This window comes from Acartia tonsa, chromosome 14, assembly GCF_053477335.1.
Source record: "Acartia tonsa isolate MP-2025a chromosome 14, ASM5347733v1, whole genome shotgun sequence".
Classification (NCBI taxonomy): Eukaryota; Metazoa; Arthropoda; class Copepoda; order Calanoida; family Acartiidae; genus Acartia; species Acartia tonsa.
In genome coordinates this window covers 9,321,363-9,344,151 of record NC_137273.1, presented here as the reverse complement: position 1 = coordinate 9,344,151, position 22,789 = coordinate 9,321,363, and the positions used below count along the sequence as shown (strand labels likewise).

Genomic DNA, 22,789 nt, shown 5'->3' with positions numbered 1-22,789 from the left:
AATCATACCAAATAGTCATTATTATTTAATTTTTAAAAAGTTTAATATTTAAAATCTTAGTATTGCAGACTATACATCTAAAAAAATGAATGGTTTTTGATCCGAGAAAAATACACATGATCTTAAAATCTACCAATGTATATTTTATATATCCAGTGAAATATATATAGATATTATATAATATAAATATATATATATATACCATCATTTCAACAAGTGAACACCCTCCCACCTGTTTCCTCAGCCGAGAAATAACAGAAATTACTGTACAGTCCAGGGCTGAAGAACGCTGAAGATAAATTGTGATTTTGGAGGATTTTAATTACGCCAAACCAGCCTTCAGACAGCCTCAACACACACACGCACGCACACACACACACACGACCTCGGTTCTGTATCGATTATCTCTTTCTCTCTCTCTGAAAACACACCTCCCAACAGAAATAAAAAAATAGAGAGAGATATAAACCGAGGGAGATAGAAAAGATAGATAGATAGATAGAACAGGGGTCATATGGTTAGCGTAATATACCTTCACTATCTCTTCAGTAACTGTGTGTGAGCCGTTGAGAGAGCAACCCAGTATATATTTAGCATATATATCCAGTGACAAATAACCAATAAACGTATGTTATAACGGTCGTGTAACTATCAACCACTCTATCTATCTTATATATTATTAAGTGATGTTAAAATGCAACCCCAAAGAGTGTAGCCTCTCTATAAGTGGTTTGTGAGTTGTGTGTGTGATGTAAAGCTGAAAGTTAACCACCTGTAGCTATACTACACCCTCCTGGCTTAGTTGTTGCACTACACACATTTACTTAGGAAGGTTAAGAGATATGTAAATAGATTTAAATATAATCAAACAAGGACAGTTACGATCATAAGAGCGCAATTATAATAATCTTTATTTTTTAAGAATTTAGCAGTAACCTGAAATACAGCAATTTGTGTACTGATATGAACTTATCAACTTACAGTACTTTAATCGGGAGTAGTACCGGTTTTGTAGGTAAAGGCAATCACAAACGCTTTCCCCTTCTCTCTTTTTTAACCCCTCAATGTGGCCACCCTCTTAGCATAAAATATTTGCACGCCACTGATTTTTAATTAATTTAACATATTTCTAATCTTACATATGAACTATATAGAAAGTTACGGAATCTAGAATTGTATAACGAACAGTTGAAGAATAGCCGCCGACATGCCGAAGGACCTGTTAGCCGCGATGAATGCGGTAAGTTGATTGTTGCCGTTGCCGCGTTAAATTTCAGATGTGGATTGCTGGGGTTAGCAGCTTAAAAAATGTCTTAATTACGATACCAACGAGCGACATCGGTTTTAGATGATTATACTATTTCTTTAAACAAAGCTCTATCCTGAAAATTCAACTTTTTAAACCTGAAAAACTACCGCCCTCCTCCCCCCACCCCCCTCCCCCTATCAATTTATTTCAAGGAGGGTAGGCCTTTTGAGGGAAATCGACTTTCGAGTTTTATGTTTTGAATAGGTATCAACAAGACTTCATTATCCTCTAGATCGATTTAAGTGATTAATAATCCCTTTTTTTCAGAACGTTTATCCCCAATAAGTTGATATCGGAAATTACCAATTAATTGAAAACTTATGTAAAAGTTTTCATAGCTGATATAAACAAAAATTAATTCTTAATTTAAAATGATACTTTGTTATTAAATGTTTCGGGAGTGGGGAAAACCTACGACAAATTTCTATCTCGCTATTTCTCTTCATATTAGACAATTTTATTAATTTAAAACAAACTTTTAAAAAATCCCTTCTATTCGCCCCCTCTGTTGTAAATTGTTAACCCTTACAGTTCGGGCCCCTATTCCCACCTTAATAGTTCGGGGGGGGGGGGGGGGGGGGGGCATATTGACCCCCCCCCTCTATCTCGGCTTCTGTTACAGATAAAGACGTAAAAAATTTTTCTGGTGGTTCATGTGTATTTTTAGAGAAAATTACTTTTTCTAGTCATAGCGATCAGGCCGCTCCTTAGCTGCTTTTTAGCGGCCAGCCGTTAAATTTTAAAACAGCTGTAGAGCGGCCAATTTTGCAGCTAGGATGACCAAATTTTAGGACGAACTTTTATTTTTCATAACAAAAAAATTACTTTTTCTGATCATCGCCAAAAAACGGCAAATAACGGAAACCGCCATTTCGGCGGTTACGGCGGTAAAACGGCGGTTGGCGGCGCCAATTAATATTTTAATCTGTTAATTATTGCTCAAGGATTTACCAAAAAAAATTATAGGTCTCTAGCTGTAATAGAAGCCACGATATTCATGATATATGTCTGTAGTAAAAGCCGGACAAAATACGGTCATAAAGTCGGTCAGGGTGCGGTCAAACGGTCATAACACCACTTTTCTCATTCACCAAAAAAATTTTAGGTTTCTACCTTATATACAAAGTCATAATGTAGAAATTAAGATTTATTTAGAATTTTTTTTTTAATTTTGGTGCTACCCAACCGACTTTGACCGGACACAACGACCGACACAGACCAGATATCCTAATAAAATCAACTCTTGCCGACGTATAATTACTAAACTTAAAAAGTCATGAAGTCACAACTCTCTATCTTACCTACAAAAAAAATGACATTGAAAAAATAGAGGGGGGGGGGTCAATATGACCCCCCCCCCCCGATCTGTAAGGGTTAATGATATTTAAAGATACTGCCTCTATCCCAGTCATAAAAGTGCGCCGACTCTAATTATTTTTAGTTTTAAAAAGGCCAAATTGTTTAAAGACTGACTAAAAGACCATGTTTATAGAGAATCCCTACCAACTAAAAATAAATATATTCAACAAATAACTTGAATACCTATTGAGTTGTATTTATATGTACTTCAATCTATTGTTAGGTTTAAAAGCTTCCTCGTGTATTCCCTTATTTTCAAGTTTTTTACCAACGGTCGCCCCTTGCTTTTCAACTTTCTTAGTCATTTTTCTCGTATTCATTTGAATCCGGTGGATAGGAACCGGTTCTCATGAATACGAAAAAACTATGTCTAGCATCGTATTGTATCCAGTTTTCTACGAATATAGAAATGTACAATCATAAGATTAAAACTAGTTTTAATCTTATAATTGTACATTCTATATCCGCGGAAAGCCGTTTATAATACGATACGAGAAATAACTATTCTTGAATTCGTAACTAGGGGGGGGGGGAGGAGGGTTGCATTTTAAATGAAAATATCGCGTAATCAATGAGTGGAATATCCCTTTTGTGGAATATTTCAATTACAAATTAACTATTTTTCCTTTGAGTTTAAAATACCAGAACATCTGTAAGGAACTGTCATTATTGGCAGAACATTAGCAAGTAGGTACTTTAGATGAATTGGTCTAATAATAGTAGGTGAACGATATACCCACCCATCCTATCTTTTTTTATGCCGTTTTTTTCTAGCCCCAACTGGAGGTTCTTACCCTGCGGGGCTCTCATAGCACTTACCAATCATAAAGCAAGCGTGAAAGGTAGTTTTTTCTTTATCCCTTAAACGAACCAAACTGTATGGGGGTGAGGAAGGGTTCTTTTGCTATATTTGCATAAGATAGAATTTTCCTAGCCTCTCTGATTTTACAGTTTAGTATTTACATTTTATTCAAGCGAATTTTACAAGGATTTAACAGTTATTCTTCTAAGCAAGGTAGACAAAGATTTGTAAACAGATTTAATCAAAAAGTTTTGTTCCCATATGCAGGGCGACCACTGCATACTATATATACTATTTATACTATATAGGATGAATGTGGATACTATATCATACTATATGACAAAAATTTACTATATACTATATAATATTACCTTTTTTTGACCAAAATTTACTATATATACTATATGATATTACATTTATATAACAAAAAACGAATATTGTCAGTCTTGTGATAACGCATCTTAAGGTGCGTTTTGTCTTATATTTTCACTGTAGGTTTTCTCCTATTTCTAGCCCCTGCGGGGCAATCATTAACCTTTATCTTACCTAACCTAACCTTCAATAACCTATCAAAAGTTAATTGTGATATGACAAAAATACATAAAGCTCTACAGGTAAAAGATTAAAATTTCTTATTTGAATAGTTAGAGTTCAGAATATGCATCTATTTAGATGATATTAAAATATCTGAAGGACAAATTAAAATCGGCCATCAAGTTTAGGTCCTGTAGGTCTCCAAGTCTTCTCTGGACAGAGTCCACATGGAGGCCTGCAGCACCTGAACCTGGAGAGCAATTGTATTTTTTCTCCAGATATGTAAAATTGTAAATAACATCTAAAAAGATGTTTATAAGAAATTTTGATTTTTACCTTACCAGAGTCCACCTGGAGGCATACAGCACCTTAACCTGGAGCTCAATTGTCATTTTTTCTTTAAATACATAAATAACACACAGTGGGATCTTTTGAAAAAAATCGGGACATCCAAAAAATTTTAAATCGACTTTTATCTATCCTAGGAATTAATAATGGCTGTAAGTAGACAGCTAGAAAAGAAATTTTTAAAAAATATTCATTTTTGGCGGATTTATGCCATTTTTAAAAAAGGTAGTGAAAAATTTCTTTTCAGTTTTGATGATTTTCCAGATTTTTTTACACAATTTTTTCAAAGCAACAAAAAATACATTTATGTTCATCTTATGAAAATAATTTTTGATTGAGGTACTTTTCAGATACCTGTACCAATGTCTAATTAAAGAAAAATTTTAAAAAAATATTTTTTTGGTGGTGTAAATTGACATTTTGTGAGAAAATTTCACCAAAAATATTAAGATTTTTAACCCCAAAAAATCAGTTTTCTCCATTTTACCCAAAAACGGACAGGAGGCCCCGGGTTTTGCAATAATAATATCAATATACAACATTTATTGTGTATAAAACAGTTTTCACAACCTGGGGCCTCTTGTCCGTTTTTGAGTAATTGAGCATTTTACATTGCATGGTTTGAACAATTTTGTTCTTGTTAATTTCAAATTTTCCCCCGTCAGAGGGGGAAGGAGTCATTTTAGAGCCCAAAGTCATCTCTGCAATGTTTTTAAACTTTTTGAAGCGGATCTTTCTTTACTTCTGCATTATTTGCCTCCGGCCAACCGTTTCGGCGTTATTTGCCGCCGTTGGCGAGATTTTTACGATTTTTGCCGTTCTCGCGATTTTAATGGACATTTAAGGGTTAAAGGAGTCGTTAAATAAAAATGACTTATAAATACTTTTATTTTAGCAATTAAATTTGCTAAATTTCATGTGTTCTAAAAAAATTTGTATTTCTAACTGGTTTTGGTCCAGCAGAAATTCAAATTTGCGAATTAATTATAATATTGCAAAAACATTATATACGCATCAGAGAGAGAGAGAGAAATATACGTTTGAGAGAGAATATAATATTAGTAATTATGTTTATATTCTTATACAAACTTTAAATGAAGATAGCTAGACTTAGAATAAAGGTATTAACACAAAATCAAAAGTGTTTTGAAAATTATGTTATTGTTGTTTAATCTGTAAAAAAAAACATTTGAAAACATGCCTTATAAGTGTCCTATTTTACTTATACTGGACCTACCTAAAAATGCCGGGACTCGAACTGGGTGCACCTGACGCTATATTCATGTTCACAAACATTGTTTGCATTGAAGAAATATTTACATAGACGTTGATTTTGTTAAAATATTCCTATCCTAACGAAAGTTATGAAGTTTTATAGATTTTTTAAAAATAGGGTAGCTTCGCTCCTCCAAAACAGCAAGACGTACATACCAAATGCACAATAGAAGTTAACAGGGGCAAAATTTAAGTTATTTCCGAGTTAAAGCAAAAGAAATTGCATCATTTCTTCAAATACAAGCTTATTTATTGAAGTTTACTTTTGTCTACTCTAAATGTCCCGTTTTTTTTCAAAAGATCCCACTGTGTAACATCTAAAACTAAGCCTATGTTGTTTAATAAACTTACATTTAACTTCTTAAATAAAAAATTTTGATTTTATACCTTTCCAGAGTCTACCTGGAGGGCAAGAACGTTCAAGGTGGGGGAATAAAGTGGTGATTACCCCCCACCCCCCAAACGAATTTGGGGGTGCTGGCACCCCCAAAATTTTTTCCATTTTATTCCCCCACATATAAAAATTACCCAGAATGAATAATCCCTAAAAAGTTCTGGCGCGCTTCGCACGCTTTTTTACTTCCACTTTCAAAATTTTTTACCACTGCCAAAAATCAAAAGACTAAATAGTTCCACCAGATAAAAACAGTTCTTAATCATAATACAAACACGTGTTATAGTTTGCAATGGCCCTTTAATTAAACAATGCACTGGGTGTGTCCTATCAATGTCTTTTCAAAGAAGTAACATTCAAAATTGATTGTCTACCTTCCATAAAATAGATCAATCAAACATTTTAATAATTATCAAAATATCAAATACCCTCTTCAAAACTAGTTAAATAAACCTTACCAGGACATATTTGAAGCTACACTTTAAAGGAGAATCATATTGGTTCATCAGTTAGCAACGCTTGTGGGTTGATTAGGTATTTTGTTTTCATGTATAGGATTGAAATTGTTTTTAGTACTTTATTATTAGTTAGGTACTTATTTACATTATTAAATTACCCCCCCCCCAAAAAAAAAAAAAAATAAGCTTGGACGCCTCTGTTGGAGGCAAATTTTTTTCCTTCAAATATATAAATAACATCCAAATATATGCTCATTTTTTTTAACAAATAAACTATTAACTGCTCAAATAAGAAGTTTGATTTTTACCTGTACAGAGTCCACCTGAGGGTCTGCAGCACATGAACCTGTAGGCTAAATGTCATTGCTTCTTCAAATATGTAAAAAAATTACCCAAAAAGATGCATAGGTAATTTGTTTAAAAAGTTGACCTCTAACTCTTGAAACAAGAGATTTGAATTTTACCTGTCCAGAGTGGACCTGGAGGCCTGCAGGACCAGAACTTGAATGTCGATTTTAATTTTTCTTCATTAATGTTAATAACATCCAAAAAGATGCATATTCTGCTTTATAAGTTGACCTCTTACTCTTCAAATAAAAAATTTATTTATAACCTGTCCAGAGTGGACCTGGAGGCCTTAAGACCAGAACTTGGAGGCCTATTTAAATTTTTTCTTCAGATATGTTAATAACATCCAAAAAGATGCATATTCTGTTTAGTAAGTTGATCTCTAACTCTTCAAACAAAATTTGAATTTTTTTTTACTTGTCTAGAAACCACCTTCCAGCTAGCCTGCAGCACCTGAACCTGGAGACCTATCCAAAAATGATTAGATATACGTGAAATACTACCCAAAAGTAAACTTTTATCCCATATAACCTATAGTCTCACATTAATACCTAGCATAATAATCACAGAGTAAGCGAAAGTGGCAAAACTCTTCCCCCCACCCCCTTATATGTTAAATTGCTTTGATAACAACTTTGCTTTGAGTTATTATTGATGATGTATATACTATGTATTACTAAATAATTCAAAGTACGATACTATATCATACTATATGAGTAAAAAAAAATATACTATATATACTATATGAATAAAAAAAATATACTATAAAAATACTATATTTTTTTGGTTTTGGAGTGGTCGCCCTGCATATGTGTAACACTGCCTATGGAATTATCACCTAGTTTTGTATGTCCCAGTGCAGTGTCTCCTAACTAATACTTAGATTACTAAGTCTATACAACAATTATTCACCTTTCCTTTTTCAAAAGGTTAGAAATGGGTAAATCAAAACAATAGGATTTTAGGATCACGCAGTAGTAGAACAAAGCATCTAAAAGCTGTCAAGAGTGGGTTTAATCATGCCCCAATTTAAGTGTCAAAATATTTATAATCACATCTTCTTTGAGATTCGTAGAGATTGGCCCTAGTTACAGAGTAGCTGCACTACTTCAGAAAAATTGAGTTGACTGAATTTACAAAATTCCAATTTGTTGAAAGTAAATTTGGAGATTGAGGAATTTCTCTGATCTTTAATACAATCGATATATTAGTACTTGGATGGTGCACCAAATTTGTATAAACTCTTATAACTCGCAGCTTGCTAAAAAACTATACCCCCCATCTACAACCTATCACCTCGCCTCCTACTGGAAGAACGAACTGACCAATAAATGAGGTCTATATTAGCAACGATAAATTGACGATAAAATTTCACCTGTCAATATATCCAGGTATTCTATATCCAGTTCTATTACCTATTCACCAACAAAGACAGCTTTTCTGAACTACAAAAAGTATGATTTATTCAGGGATCTGAAGGGATAGAACAACGGACGATGAATTGATGTACAAATATGAAAAACAAAATTGGCCCTACATGCTACTGGTAGTTTGTACCATCCAATCGAGATTTCATAAAAGTACCTGCAGTTTTTAAGCCAACGTATTAGAGTGATGTTATTAAATGTTTGGGCACAAGCATTATTTATGAGCCTATGTCACCTCGCTCCCCTGCATTTAATTGAAAGGGGTAGTTTCACGAAATGCATTTGAACTTAATTTAGTGAACCGCATATTTTTTCCTAGTTAATGGGTTAAACTACATTTATATAGCATATATTTGAAAAAAATTCAATTTTCTACCACGTAGTTTTAAAATATCAAGACTTGAAAATTGTCTTTTTGTGATATATGCAATTTAAAAAGACGATTTTCAAGTCTTGATATTTTAAATTTAAATTCTTTCAAATATATGCCATATAAATGTAGTTTAACCAATTAACCAAGATAAAATATGCGGTTCACTAAATTTAGTTCAAATGCATTTCGTGAAACTACCCTTTTAATTGTGTGTTAAACTGTAAAACCTCTTATTTCTTTCAGGCTCAAAGCGAGGAAGACGAATTGGCCAATGATGACGTCACAGTTAGTATGGAGGGAAGCAAACTTGACGAATTTTTTCAAGATGTAAGTATTGCCACTACAGTTTGGAGGACACACTTTTCATGCATTAGAATATAAATGACAAGGAAACTTTGTTTATGACAGCAGTAAGGGAGTAATTTTTACAGTGGATAAAAAAAAATATTTGCAATTTTACACTAAAAATCCAAATTGACAAAAACACCCACTTTTTGTCAAAAATTTAGTTACTATACTTATGCTATTCGTTGAAGTGGCAGCAACCCTAATAGAACAATATTTTAAAATTTTAATGTTCTTAGACAAAAATGCTTTAAAAGCTGAATACTCTTAAAGTTTTTATGCCAAAATGCCAATTTTCTAAAGATTAAAAGGATATGTAACATTATTAGCATTTTATCACTTAGGATTACACCCACGTTTGGCTGGATTAAATATTTATGGATCAAGGACAAGTTTCCTGTATACTAAACTAGCGGTTTAACCCTCAAGTATTTGGATAATGTTCCAGATTCTGCCAAAAATTATAGTATTAGTGATTCTCCCCTCATACAATTTTTGTGGTATTTTTCCTTTTTTATAAGTAATAAGTATAACTCCAAGTGGAGTGTCGCACTTCTCTTCAATTAGCCTGAAACACTTCCTAGACCAAAAAATTGTATGTCTAGCCATTTACGAAAATTTACCGGAAATATATGCAAAAAGACATCTTGTTACTTTAGTATACAGCATATAAATTAGCCTAAACTTATCTCATTTCTTATTGAGGACGATCTTTATTACTCCTAGCATTCCCTAGGTATAAAAAATAACTATTTTATATGAGTAGATTTAAATTTAGACTTTCTTTTTTGACCATATTTGCAGCAAGATATCTCAAAAACGGCTGTTTTATTATGTGGAAAACTACATATTGATAGCCAGAAGAGTCCAAGGGAGAATTATAAATAAAAGTAAATTAATTTTAATTTTTGGAAGTCTTGTCACCATTTCCAAATATTTTGATTACTTAAAAATGATGAGCTAACAACTTATAGAATTGAAAAATAATAATTTGATGAAAGTTATTTGATTCGGTTGGAAGGGATAGTTCAATGAAGCTCTTATGTTACGTTTAGGTAATTGATAAGTGTTAATTAATTAATAAAACAGACTTTAGTTGATTATTTAAAGGTTGAAAAAAGATTTTAAAGTTTATACTTCAGCATATTTTGAAATCTGAAAGCTCTGAAACGGTAGGACAAGCGAGCATTATCTTTTGTAGATTGTAAAGCTGAATAATTAGGATATAAATGTATACAATTCATAAAAAAATAATAAACTGCTTACACGTAGGAAAATGTTTAAGGACATACTTACATTTGTAGGACTTGATTATAAAGATGATTCGCTTATAGCATTGTACTTCGTTGTCCTAGGAATCGGTTTTTCAAAAATCAGATCAATCGTATAATTATAATGCATAAAAATTTTATATTAAAGTTAAAAATCAACATGTTTAAAATGCACGTACGGACATTCTGGTAACGATTATAGAGTTGCTACGCTTTTTAAATCGAACCTAACTACTACAGGAATAAGCATACAAAGTTTGAAATCGATAGGACAATTCTAACATGCCTAATTTGACGAAGAGGGCTAACCATTACGGACAGACGTACGGACCGACCTTTAATATAGAAAATCCCTGCTTTCAAAAAATCAAGATTTTATTATTATAGTCCATCAATTTTAGTACGAGAACAATACTTATATTACCTGTTTCATTTTGTAAGAGATAAATAACTTTCTTTGAAAAGAGATTATTTAAGACAACAGAAAATCTGCGAAAATTTATTAATAAAAATCAAACGCTTTAGAAAAGTCTAAAATACACAAATTAAATACAGTACTTGAGAAATATTATTAAGCGCTTCTTTTCATTATGTTTTAGACAATTAGAGAATAGTTTAACTTAATTTTTATCAAAATATTAATATTTAAATTACACTAAAAGTTAATCTTGAAGAAAAATAAATTTGAAGTAACGGCTGGCTTCTGGAGATTGTAATAGTTGATGAAAAATAGTTTGGTGGAGGGTTATCACACGAAGATTACACTATTCTTTATGCCCCAAATAATATTTAAATTATATCAAAAGAAAAAAAATAAGGTATAATCACTTTCGTGGCAACGCCTCTTGAGGCGCATTTTGTCGTATTTTCACAGTAGCTTTTACCTAATTTCTATCCCCTGCGGGGGGCTCTAACCCTGCTGGGCCAATTGCCTATCCCTGTGGGGCAATCACCTAACCCAACTTAACCTAACCTATAATAACTTATCAAAAGCTACTTTGAAAATAAACGCCCCTTGAAAGGCGTTTTCACGAAAAGGACTATACCCAAAAAAATATTGAACAAAATTGTATTATATTCCAGTCTCGCTAAGTTAGGCAATTTTAAATCAAATTTTTCAAGACTTTCCCCTGACTTATGTCTAATCTTTAAGAGTTAGTCTTGATTTAACGATAATGTTTTTATGATGAATTTGACAATATGGGGGGGGGGGGAGTTCTGACACATTTGCGTAAACCTGGTGTATAGGCTTTATCTTTGGACTGAGAGGATAGGTTATTAGGGATAAAATCATTCTTATATGGTGAATTTCCCCCAGATTTAAGATTTTTTGGATAGGCCTCCAGGTTCCGGATCTCCAGGCCTCCAGAGGTAAAAATTAAAAATAAGATTTTTTTTTGAAGAGTGAGAGGTTAACTTATAAAACAAAATATGCTTCTTTTTGATTGTTATTCACATATTTGAAGAAAAAACATACATATTTTGTCTCATAAGCTGACATCTAACTCTTAAAAAAAAATTTATTTTTTTATTTTTACCTGTAGAGAGACCACCTGGAGGCCTGGAGCTCCGGAACCTGGAGGCCTATCCAAAAAATCTTGAATTTGGGGGAAATTCATCATATAAAAATGATTTTATCCCTAATAACCTATCCTCTCAGTCTAAAGATAAAGCCTATACACCAGGTTTACGCAAATGTGTCAGAACTCCTCTCCCCCCCTTAAGGGAGGGAGGGGGTTTTAATGCAACCATCTCGTAATCAATGTATAAATGGCACTTGGAATTCGAATTTTGATCTGAAATTTTGCATGAGTAATCCTTGGTAGGTCTATTTTCCCTAAATCGAACAAAAAGTTGGAAAAGTAGCGGCTAACGGCTGGCGGCTCATCTGTTTAGACATTTGTTGGGTATTTTCAAGCGAAATCCATCACGAAACCTCTCTCCACGTAATGCTTTTTTCTGATTGAAACGTTTTCAAACGGTTCTAGCCGGAAGTTGCTGGTACTAGAAATCTAAAAAATGTTTTTTTTTGTATCATTTCACATGATTTAAAGCAAAAATATGTTTCAAAGAGTTGATTTCTACGTAATTTAGGGTAAGGGGGGGGAAGTTTCGGTAAGGGGCTATTCTCGGTAATTTCGACCTACCTTCATTAAATGACCTTTTTCTCCATGTTCCTTTCAAATGACAGAAAAAAACATAAAAGCAAATTTGTTCCTTATTAAATTGCCTACAAAAAAGTATAAAATGAATTTTTTGTGAGATGAATATTAAGGGTACTTATTGGGTCTCAAAGTCGGACGAAAATTTTTTTTTTTCCAAAAATTTTTTAGTAGGTGTGTAAAGATCGACCTACACAAAAATTGGTAAGACCTAGAGCTGATCTGAAAAACTTTTTGAACTAGAAATTGCCTGCTTTTTCCAAATCCGTTGAGAGCTTTAAAATCGGGTTAATATTTTTTTCAAAAATGACCAAAGTTGGCGCCGGGGGAAAAATCGGTAATTTCAAAAGAAATTAAAATTCAACTTTTAAGGTCATGTTTTCATGTTTTCTTTTGTCAAATCTATTATTCCATATGGACTTTTTAAGAATTAGGCCTAAAAATGAATAGAACAGATAAAAAAACAAAAAAAAAATTAATTTTATTTTTTGAATCAAAATTTTGCGAGGAAAAAATCAAAATTTCTGGTCCTTTGAAAAAAAAATATTTTTGACATAGGAGGAATAGTCCGATCTTTATGAATTTTTTTGTGGTTAATCCCAATCACCTATACTAATTATGATTTTTTACGCTTGTTTGGTCGTTTGGCCTTTTTTCATCGATTTTTTTAAGGTTAAAATGTAGTCAAGATTTTTTGCAAAGATGACACTTTTGCTTCAAATTCAATTTTTGAGGTCAATTTTTAATCAATTTTCATGTTTTTTGGGCTAAATCTATAGTTCAATGTGAGCTTTTTTAGGATCAGGCCTAAAAAGTAATAAAATACGTTTTTTTCTTATATTAATTTTAAGTTTTTTAAAAAAAAATTTTCAAAAAAAAAAATCGAAAATTCGCGTCTTTCAAAAAAATTCATTTTTAACATAGAAGGAATAGTCCGATCATTATGAAACTTTTTGTGGATAATCCCTATAACCTATACTAATTATGATTATTTATGTTCGACTGGCCGTTTGGCCGTTTTTCATCGATTTTTTTTAGGTTGAAAAAAATTACCGATATTTCCCCCGGTGGTGGGGAAATATCGGTAACTTTTTTGCGGTCAATTTCGGCCAACTTCTAAAAGTCCTAGGATAATGTCCTTTTGGGACCTGATAGTCCTTTCCGTAAGCTTTCTACTGGTCTTGGTTTCATTTGAAAATATTAATATTTACCCCATTTTTTTTCAAAAAAAACGAAAAAAACCGAAATTTCCCCCCCCTTACCCTATGACAGATTTGCCCTAAAAATAGCCAAAAAACGGCTAAACGGCTGAGCCGTTAGCCGTTACTTTTTCTACTTTTTTTTCGATTTAGGTAAAATAGACCTACCAAGGATTACTCATGCAAAATTTCAGATCAAAATTCGAATTTTAAGTGCCATTTATACATTGATTACGAGATGGTTGCATTAAAAACCCCTCCCCTTATTTAACCCATTAGTGCCAAACCGGGTTTTAAAACCCGGTTCCAGAAAATGTAAAAAAAAACGGTTTTCGGCTTCATAATTGCATCATTCTCAGTATGAATCCCCCCTCTACTACCCTGGCTTTCATTTCCCCCTGGAGCAGGTAGTTTTGCTTACTTCCGTTTGCCGGTATAGATCAACAAAGTTTGAAAATCATGAAAATTCAAAATACCCCATCTAACTTTTTTGTTTTTATAGTAAAGTCGCTGATTTTTATCTTTAAATCTAAAGTTTATTGACAAGTACATCTATTTGTGAATTTGTTTTATTTAAATTATTATTTTTTTTATGATTTTTTTTATCGTTCTTTTACGCCCTATATAAGCCCGGTTCGGCATTTCCATTTGGAGTCTGAAATTTTTATTACCCGGTTTCACTAATAGATCTTTTTTGACAACAACAACAAAACAGGGTTTTTTTACCCGAAATCGCCGGCTAAACACTAAATTTGAAATAAATCACTTCGTATTATACTTGTAGCTCTATAGATTACATGAGGTTGTGTAGTTTTCAATTACGGATCGTATCAAAGTTCTAAAAAGTGTTCATCTCTCTTTTGGCGTTCAAAAATTACATTTTTCGATTTTTGGTCAAAATAACCGGGTTTTTACAGGAAAACCGGGTTTTAACGCCGGGGGAAAGCACCAAAAACGGGTAATAATGCCTGGTTGGTATTTATGGCCGAGCCGAACCGGGTTTTTTTGCAACTTTCCTGTGCACGCCACTAGAGCAAAACAAAAAAATACGAATTCCGTTTTGACCATTATAAAGCTTCCCTGAAACTTTCAGCTCAATCGGCCCATAAAAGTGGCGCTCGGCACTATGGGTTAAATACAATTATTTTCTAAATTTTTGGTCCACTAAATATGTTATAAGGTAACTTTTGAGCTGCACATCTAGGTAAAGAATTTAATTTATCTGTTGAACAAATCCTTAAATTGATAGTTGGTCAATTTTGTGTTTGTGTGGGAGTTTAAACAATTTCCTGATAATTTATTGACAAACATTTATCTTATCTTGCCGGCGGATAAGTCTATGGATATATTAAAACTAAATGTAAAACAATACCTACGTTTTAATCAAGGTGTTAGGTTGGGTTAAGTTGAGTTAGAAGTATGACTACCACATACCAACTTTTTAAGGGAAAAAACGTAATTTTCATGTTTTTTTATGTTAGATAAAGGTTAAAAGAGCACCAAAGAGATAGTACCCCATAGGAGGGGGGGGGGGGGGGGCAAAATAGTCAAAAGTGGTAAGCACCAGTTACTAAGGATTTAGGTTCTCCTATAGTGTTCATAGGACATACTTTCCAACAAACTTGTCTCGTAGTGCAGCTTTGCTTCTCAAAAACTTTCAATATTAGAATTAGAATAATTTATTGCAGCTTTTTAAAATAAAATTTTTTAGATTCCATATCCTGTTTTGACTTTTGAAAATATTTTTTGAAAGAAAAATTTTGATTGAATTTAAAATTTATTAATGAATGGATGAAATAGATTTAAAACATTATTCATTAATTTAGTCTTTGAATTATAATTATGTGTACATTTGAATTATCACGTACCTACCGTCCTACAGAGTGGTTTTACAGCCTTATCTGTTTTGAGGTAGTTTAATACCCTCCTGAAAATGTCCTTTTTCCAGATAAGGACCAGTAAGAAACTTTTAGGAAAATTGTAGATTTTACAATTCAACTGTCTACGATATCTTACTGAACACAAGCAACGTACTTAAAATAACACTTATTATTTCTGCTAAAATAATATATAGAATAAATTTTAGAAAACAAGTTTGTTTTATTTCAGAAGCTATGATCTCCCCCCCCCCCCAAAAAAAAAAAACATTTATATGAACCATAAGATGTTTTCTCCCCCTTATTTGAAAGGCGTGGAATTTCTGCGGTCGACAAGTAACTTTGAGGGAAACTTCCAAATTGGCAAATATTTCAGTGTTAATTGAGATTTTGTGGCTAAGACGGACACCCTACTTCCTTAAAAATAATGATTTTAAAATTTTCTTTTCTCCAAGAAACTTAATTATCCCAAATTTCACATATAATTTTATTTGAAGGGAATTTTGATAATTATAAGAACTGTCATATTAAAATTGATAATGAAAGGCAGTTTTGATACTCCAAGGACAATATTAAACACAATATACGATCATAATACGAAATAAAGGGTTTATTAAAAGAAAATATTAAAACTATAAATCCTACAACAACATTTGTAGATATGAAAGCTTATAGTTGATAATCTATATTGAACCTTAATTGATAGACAGACGGACAATGTGATTCATTTATTAGTTGCCTATTGATCAGCAGAATCTTTTCATCTCTAATAGTAGCTTTAAAAAAACTCAGAGAACTAAAGAGGACACGACGGTCAAGGGGGGTGAAGGTTAGCTTTTGCAGAATTCCATAAAGGTGTGTGTTTTAAGACTTTAAAACAAGAGAAAACTCTAAAATTTGGCATGGCAGTTGCTTTAATGAGGTAAAACGTAGATTTGTGAGAGAGAAAATTGGCGGGATATATCGGTCTTCGGCGGGAGCGGTGGTTTTGCCGCCGTTTCTTACATTTCTATATTGTACATATTAGAGCAACTGCCATCCAAAATTTTAAGTTCTACTCCTTTTTTAAGTCTTAAAACACACTCCTTTACGGAATTCCACGAAAGTTACCTCCCCCTTAAATACTGAGTAGATTCCTGTTGGTCATTAGATTAAACAACTTGTTTAAAATCGCAATGAACAACCTAATAAAATAAAGTGAAAAATAAGCATAACTTAGTTGAAATTTTAAAAAACATAAATTTAGTTACAAACGAAGTGAGAGAACCAACGTTTTTGTTAGAACGCACTTTCAATTTGCTGTATACCTAGCATGCACAAAAGAATGGTTAATCATTCATTGTCTTATCCCTGTATCCCCTGTGTTTAGCAAAGATTGGAAAAACATTATGTTTGAGTGTGATAGAAGATATTTTGTCTCAGATAATGACAGAAAAGTAAGATTAGTGTTGGGTTCTATGGCCATTTAATATCCTGCAATCACAACACAAACTTCGTGAAATATAGCGTTTATACGTCCTTTAATTGTCGAGGAGTTCAGGGGTTTGAGTCTTTTTCCAATGACTGCAGGCAATAGAACAATGAGTAAGTGAAAGTTATATTCGCTAAACAGTTATTAGGCTTCCTAACAAATGTCTTGAAATAAATAGCCACAGGTTTCAAGCGTCTTGGCATTATTATCTTAAGAACGAGCCATATCAAAGTAAGATATTAATAAGAGAGGGGGAAGTTCTGACACATTTGCGTTATTAGGGATAAAATCATTCTTATATGATGAATTTCCCCCAGATTTAAGATTTTTTGGATAGGCCTCCAGGTTCCAGAGCTCCAGGCCTCCAGATGGTCTCTCTACAGGAGGTAAAAATGATGAGTTAGATGTCAACTTATGAGACAAAATATGTATGTTTTTTCTTCAAATATGTGAATAACAATCAAAAAGAAGCATATTTTGTTTTATAAGTTAACCTCTAACTCTTCAAAAAAAATCTTATTTTCAATTTTTACCTGTACAGAGACCCCCTGGAGGCCTATCCAAAAAATCTTAAATCTGGGGGAAATTCATCATATAAGAATGATTATATCCCTAATAACCTATCCTCTCAGTCCAAAGATAAAGCCTATACACCAGGTTTACGCAAATGTGTCAGAACTTCCCCCCCCCCCTTGATTCATACTTCTAGGTTGATAACAACCTCAATCCAAAGGCACTTTCATCCCAATTATTGCACTACCTTTGTCAGGAAGTCCTATTTTGATTATCTCTTACGGAGTTGCGAATCTTAAGTTTCTGGATACTATGAACCATTGTCACTGATTGACCTTAGAAACCGCCCCAATTTTACCTTTTCATGGAATGGTTATAAAATATCTGTGAAAATACTGTCAATATTTGTCACAAAAAATATCATTTACGAAAATGATGACTTCAAATAGAGCGAAGCTAACTAAATGATAGGACAATTATGGTTTAAATTAATTGTAGTGTAGGCAACAACTAATATATAGTAGATGATATTTTCAATGTTTTACGTATTTTTTTTAATCCTTTGAAAATAAATCTAGTACTTTTTCAAGCTGCCCTTGGGCATATACTTACAAAAAAAATCCGTTAAAATTGCATACCTTTAATATGTACTCATATAAGTGCTTGTAAAAAAAGATTTGCTACACGATCATGTACTAATATCTAGGGTTGGCAATCCGAATTCGGGATCCGGAATCCGCCCAATTTTTGGCCAATTTTGGAATCCGAATCCGGAATCCGTTTTTTAATAGCGGATTTGGATTCTTAATTGGTAGGCTAAAATTAGCGTTTTGAGTTTTTTATTTCAACTCCGCCTTTTTTTTGAAGGCAAAGATTAGCATCATTATATATAATAGCTTTTAAAATTTGGTTCTATTCTCGGAAGTGAATTATAGAGAACACCGAGAACATTAATTCTTAGGACATATGTATCACTTCAGTTTTTTAATTTAAAAAAAAAGCCTTTAAAAACATTGCTAGAATCTGGAATTCAAATACGGAATCCGCCAAAAATACGAATCCGGAATCCGCCTTTTTTTGGACGGATTCTTGTAAGAATCCGAATCCGGTCCAAAAATTTGACGGATTGTCATCCCTACTAATATCGTAACGTACTGACATCGGAACGAACAGACAGATATTTATTTAGAATATGCTTCAATTTTTAAATTTTAATGTCAAATTAAATATCTTAATCTATATTAGAAAGTAGTTTTTTTATGTTTGAAGCAACAGTTCTCGAAAATGACTCACCTGACTAAGTTATTCTTAAGGGAAGCCTCAAATAAATTTAAAGATGGTTTTAGGCTATTTCCGTTTCTATTGTAATCCCGAGAGGATGAGGGCACATTCGCTAGTTTTTTTTTGCGAAAGAGTAAATCTTTATAATAAAGAAATATTGAACATGTTAGTTTGGAAAAAAAAATATTATCCAATAAATTATATTGGTTTAACTTATTCTGCATATTACACGATTAAATTATCAGAATAAAAGACAAGAAAATGAGGTATTTCACCCCAACTAAAATTTGTACCACCGAAAAATCACCTTCTTTATTTTTAAAATAATGATATTTAATCAAATAGGTATTTCTTTTATGTATGAGAGTATGTTACGACCAGTTTTTGGTTTTTATTGGAAATTCATAAAAGGAATGTGCATGCATGTTTGGTGATTTCCCATAAAGTAACGGTCGAACACCAAATCTACCCCCCCCCCCCCTTCTTATTTTTGAAATGAGAGGGGTGTTATTTTGTCTTATGCTTAACTCCTGTGAGGCCTATTTCTGCGAGTTTTCAAATCCTGCAAGGTTACCTAGTACCCAATTTACCTAAAACTAACCTGACCTTAAGTAATAAACAAATGAATGAAAACTACCCCTTTGCATAATTTCAATTTTACCTTAGAGAATAAGAATCAAAAGACATCCACAAATATGAAAAACAAAATTGTCCTCCTTGTAGATAGAAATCAAGCTTAGACATTTCTAGTTTGAACCAACCAATAGAGATTAAATAAATGTAACCCGAGTTTTTTAGCCAACCGTTGAGAGAAGGTTAATATTAAACTTTGGGTACCAATCTAATTTACATTCTAGAGTTCAAGAGGTTATCCCTATACATATAAAACAATTTACTCAACATAACTGTATTTTTGTATTCGTAGGTTGAAGAAATTCGTGACAGTATTGACAAGATCCAGGGGAATGTGGAAGATGTTAAGCGACGACACTCGGCTATACTATCCGCACCTCAAACTGATGAAAGTAAGGATTTTTTCAGTATGGCTTTGAAACAGATTAATATCCGCTGGATTAAAATTGGTTCTCAGCCATACCTTAAAATTATGTATTATAATCGTATTAAAGACAATTTTCTACTAATATTATAATAAAAAATTATGAAATCAATACCAGAGCTGGATCTTTAAATCGTTTAGTGGTGCACTGAATCGGAGCGATCCAGTTCAGCGCACCTAGATATTATTAATATTTCAATCTTTAAATCAAAATGGAATGGGCGAATCAGCGCGCCCAGTGACGCGGTACTGGCGCGGCAATGGCACTCAGCGAGTGACATTGCCGCGCCAAACCGGGGTAAACTGGATCGCCCCGATTCAGCGCACCACTAAACGATTTAAAGATCCAGCTCAGTTTTGTTAGCCCGGGTCTTAAACCCCTTTCGGGCCAACAAAACTGGTATTTTATTTTTGTTTCGCTCTCCTTCTGTCCTAACTTTCTTTGAATATCTTATAATTTTTAGGCAGCTTTGCTACTGTTGAACGTAGTAGTTCTTTTTTAGTTATGATGAAGCCTTTTCTATAGATCGACTAACATTTAGGATAGAATAGTGTTGTATGCTAAAAGAGTTTAAATTGTTTTAGAGTATAATCTGAAGAATAAATGTTATAAAATCTACTTCAAATAAACAACTCTTGGTTACACAAATAGAAAAACAAAAAAACGAATAGGTATATCATAGACGTCCAGGGAGGGGGGTAAAGGGGTGATTACCCCCCCCCCCCCCCCAAATGAATTTGCCAAAAATTTTGGATTTTCTTTTTTTACCCCCCTCCCCAAAATAAAAAAAAATGCTTCTATGAAATAAAGATTACCCCCCCCCCCCCCCCCCCCCCAAATACAAAAGCTTGGACGCCCCTGAGTTATGTAAAGAATTAAGGTGGCAGGTTTTTAAATAATTCTAATTCAAGTTAGATTTAATATTTGTTAGGTAGGTGACATTGGACTGTAAATTATGATGGTATACCTGAAGTTTTATAACCACGCTATCTCATTAAACTTTGGGTACTTTTATTAAATGGTGATTGCTTGGTTTAGTTGTGTCCAAACTTTTTAACCGAAACTTTTTATCTACAGAAGGGTTAATTTTGTTAATCATTTTGAATGTAAATCAATTTATCAATCATCGTCTTACCCCTTAAAAACCTGGATAATAATAAGAAAAATGTATTTAAAACAAGGATAATTATTTCAAAGTTTGGTAGTCAACCGACGCAATATATAGATAAGGGTGGGGGGGGGGAGTTCTGACACTTAACAGTTATACAGACTTTGTTAATGGAGTGAGAGGATAGATTATATAACAAAAAAGTTTATTTTTGGGATTTAGTTTTCCTATTTAAAAAAAAAAATTGGATTTGGCTTCCAAGTTCAGGTGCTGCAGGCCTCCAGGCTGTATCTGGACAGGTAAAGATGAAAAAAAAATTTGTTTTTAAAGAGTTAGAGTTCAACTTGTAAAATATAATCTGCATCTTTTATCTTCAAATATGTAAATAACATTCAAAAAGATGCTTATTTTGTTTCATAATTTGACTTCTAACTTTTTTTAAATTATTTTTTTCTTCATTTTTACCTGTCCAGAGATAACCTGGAGGCCAAATCTAATTTTTTTTCAAAAATAGGAAAACTACATCCCAAAAAGAAACTTTTTTGTGAATTAATCTATCCTCTCACTCCAAAGACAAAGCCTGTAATCACTGTTTACGCAAGTGTCAGAACTTACCCCCCCCCCCCTTGTTGACTTTTTAAAAAGATTTCGACTAGATGTTTAGTTGCAAGTTAAATCCTCACAAAAAATGTAATTTAGCTTACTGGAGGATATTTCTAATTATATGTTATCTTTGCTACAAATAATGAAAAAAATGTTAAAAGTTGGTTCTTGTGATGTCTTTAATTATTAGGATTAGTGAGAAAGAGATCAGGGTTTAAAAAAAACTCACTGTAGAACAGGGCAGCCAATGATTTTAAAAAGTGCCAATTTTTTAAAGAATTATTATCCTTTTACTTTTTATCTCCCTTTTAAAAACATTTTTTGTGATATTTTTTATCACACTAAAAAAGGTTTAGATAAGTTCGAACTTCGTTCAATAGTATTTTTAAATTTGGGGAAATGAAACCTTATATTGACATGTATTGTATAGTGGAATACTTTTAAGGTGACCCATTTTTTTCGCTATTGTGGTGGGAGCTGAGTAAGAGACCCTAAAACCTTTAAATTTTTCTCTTTGGTATAGCTTTCTAAAGACACATTAAAATCAAAGTTCGGTCTACTGTAGCTCCCCTGGTGACCCAGCAAAGTCAAAACTTGGATTTAGCTTTCGGTCACCTTGAAGTAAAATATGAAAACTGTAGGAACAGCTCGACCACATCAATGGTTTGAAAGTGTACACATTAAGTTAAAAAGGCCAACTACGAAAATATTCATGTTCTATAAAAAAAACTTTTGTGATGGAGGGATTATTGTATCTTTTTAACAATTTAAACCTAATATAGATAGGTATGACATAATGGAAATGGGGGGGGGGGGTGTAAATAAATCCATAAAACCTGAGTCCTGAAACACCAAAAATTGTAATACTACTTCACTACTAAAATTTCCATTTACTCAGAAAAATTGAACTATGGTAATTATTTTTTTTGTAGATTTCCTTATTCTATTTTCCCTGATTTCCTAGAAATTTTGTAAAAAGAATATCTGGGATTTTTTAATAACAACTTAATTAATTAAGAATTCTTGTATTTTATAATATTTTTATTTAAACAACAGAATGTGTTAATAAAGCATAATTCTTAGTCAAGAGGATTAAAAGATTCATTTAAAAAGAAATTTGTATATATTTTGTTTTTTGCTGAAGATATTTTAAGTTTAAAAAGACCAACAAAATTAAATAAATGATCATAAGATTGTATAGTACCTTGATGTTAAAGGTTTGAATTATAGGAAATAGCTTAGAGTCTAAGCATGTAACATTGCGCAACATTGAA

The 22,789-nt window shown here is 32.6% G+C and overlaps 1 protein-coding gene across 6 annotated transcripts in view; it reads left to right on the top strand.

Moving 5' to 3' along the window:
• The first annotated feature begins 66 nt into the window (after positions 1-66).
• Syx1A (Syntaxin 1A) overlaps positions 67-22,789 on the top strand; it is a 69,753-nt gene continuing 47,030 nt past the window's right edge. For all 6 annotated transcript variants that reach the window (XM_080147623.1, XM_080147624.1, XM_080147625.1 and 3 more), the window contains exons 1-4: positions 67-832; positions 1,159-1,240; positions 8,871-8,954; positions 19,672-19,771. In XM_080147623.1, coding sequence (XP_080003749.1) covers positions 1,208-1,240; positions 8,871-8,954; positions 19,672-19,771 — 217 coding nt within the window. In that variant the 5' untranslated portion in view covers positions 67-832; positions 1,159-1,207. The remainder of the gene's footprint in view (positions 833-1,158; positions 1,241-8,870; positions 8,955-19,671; positions 19,772-22,789) is intronic.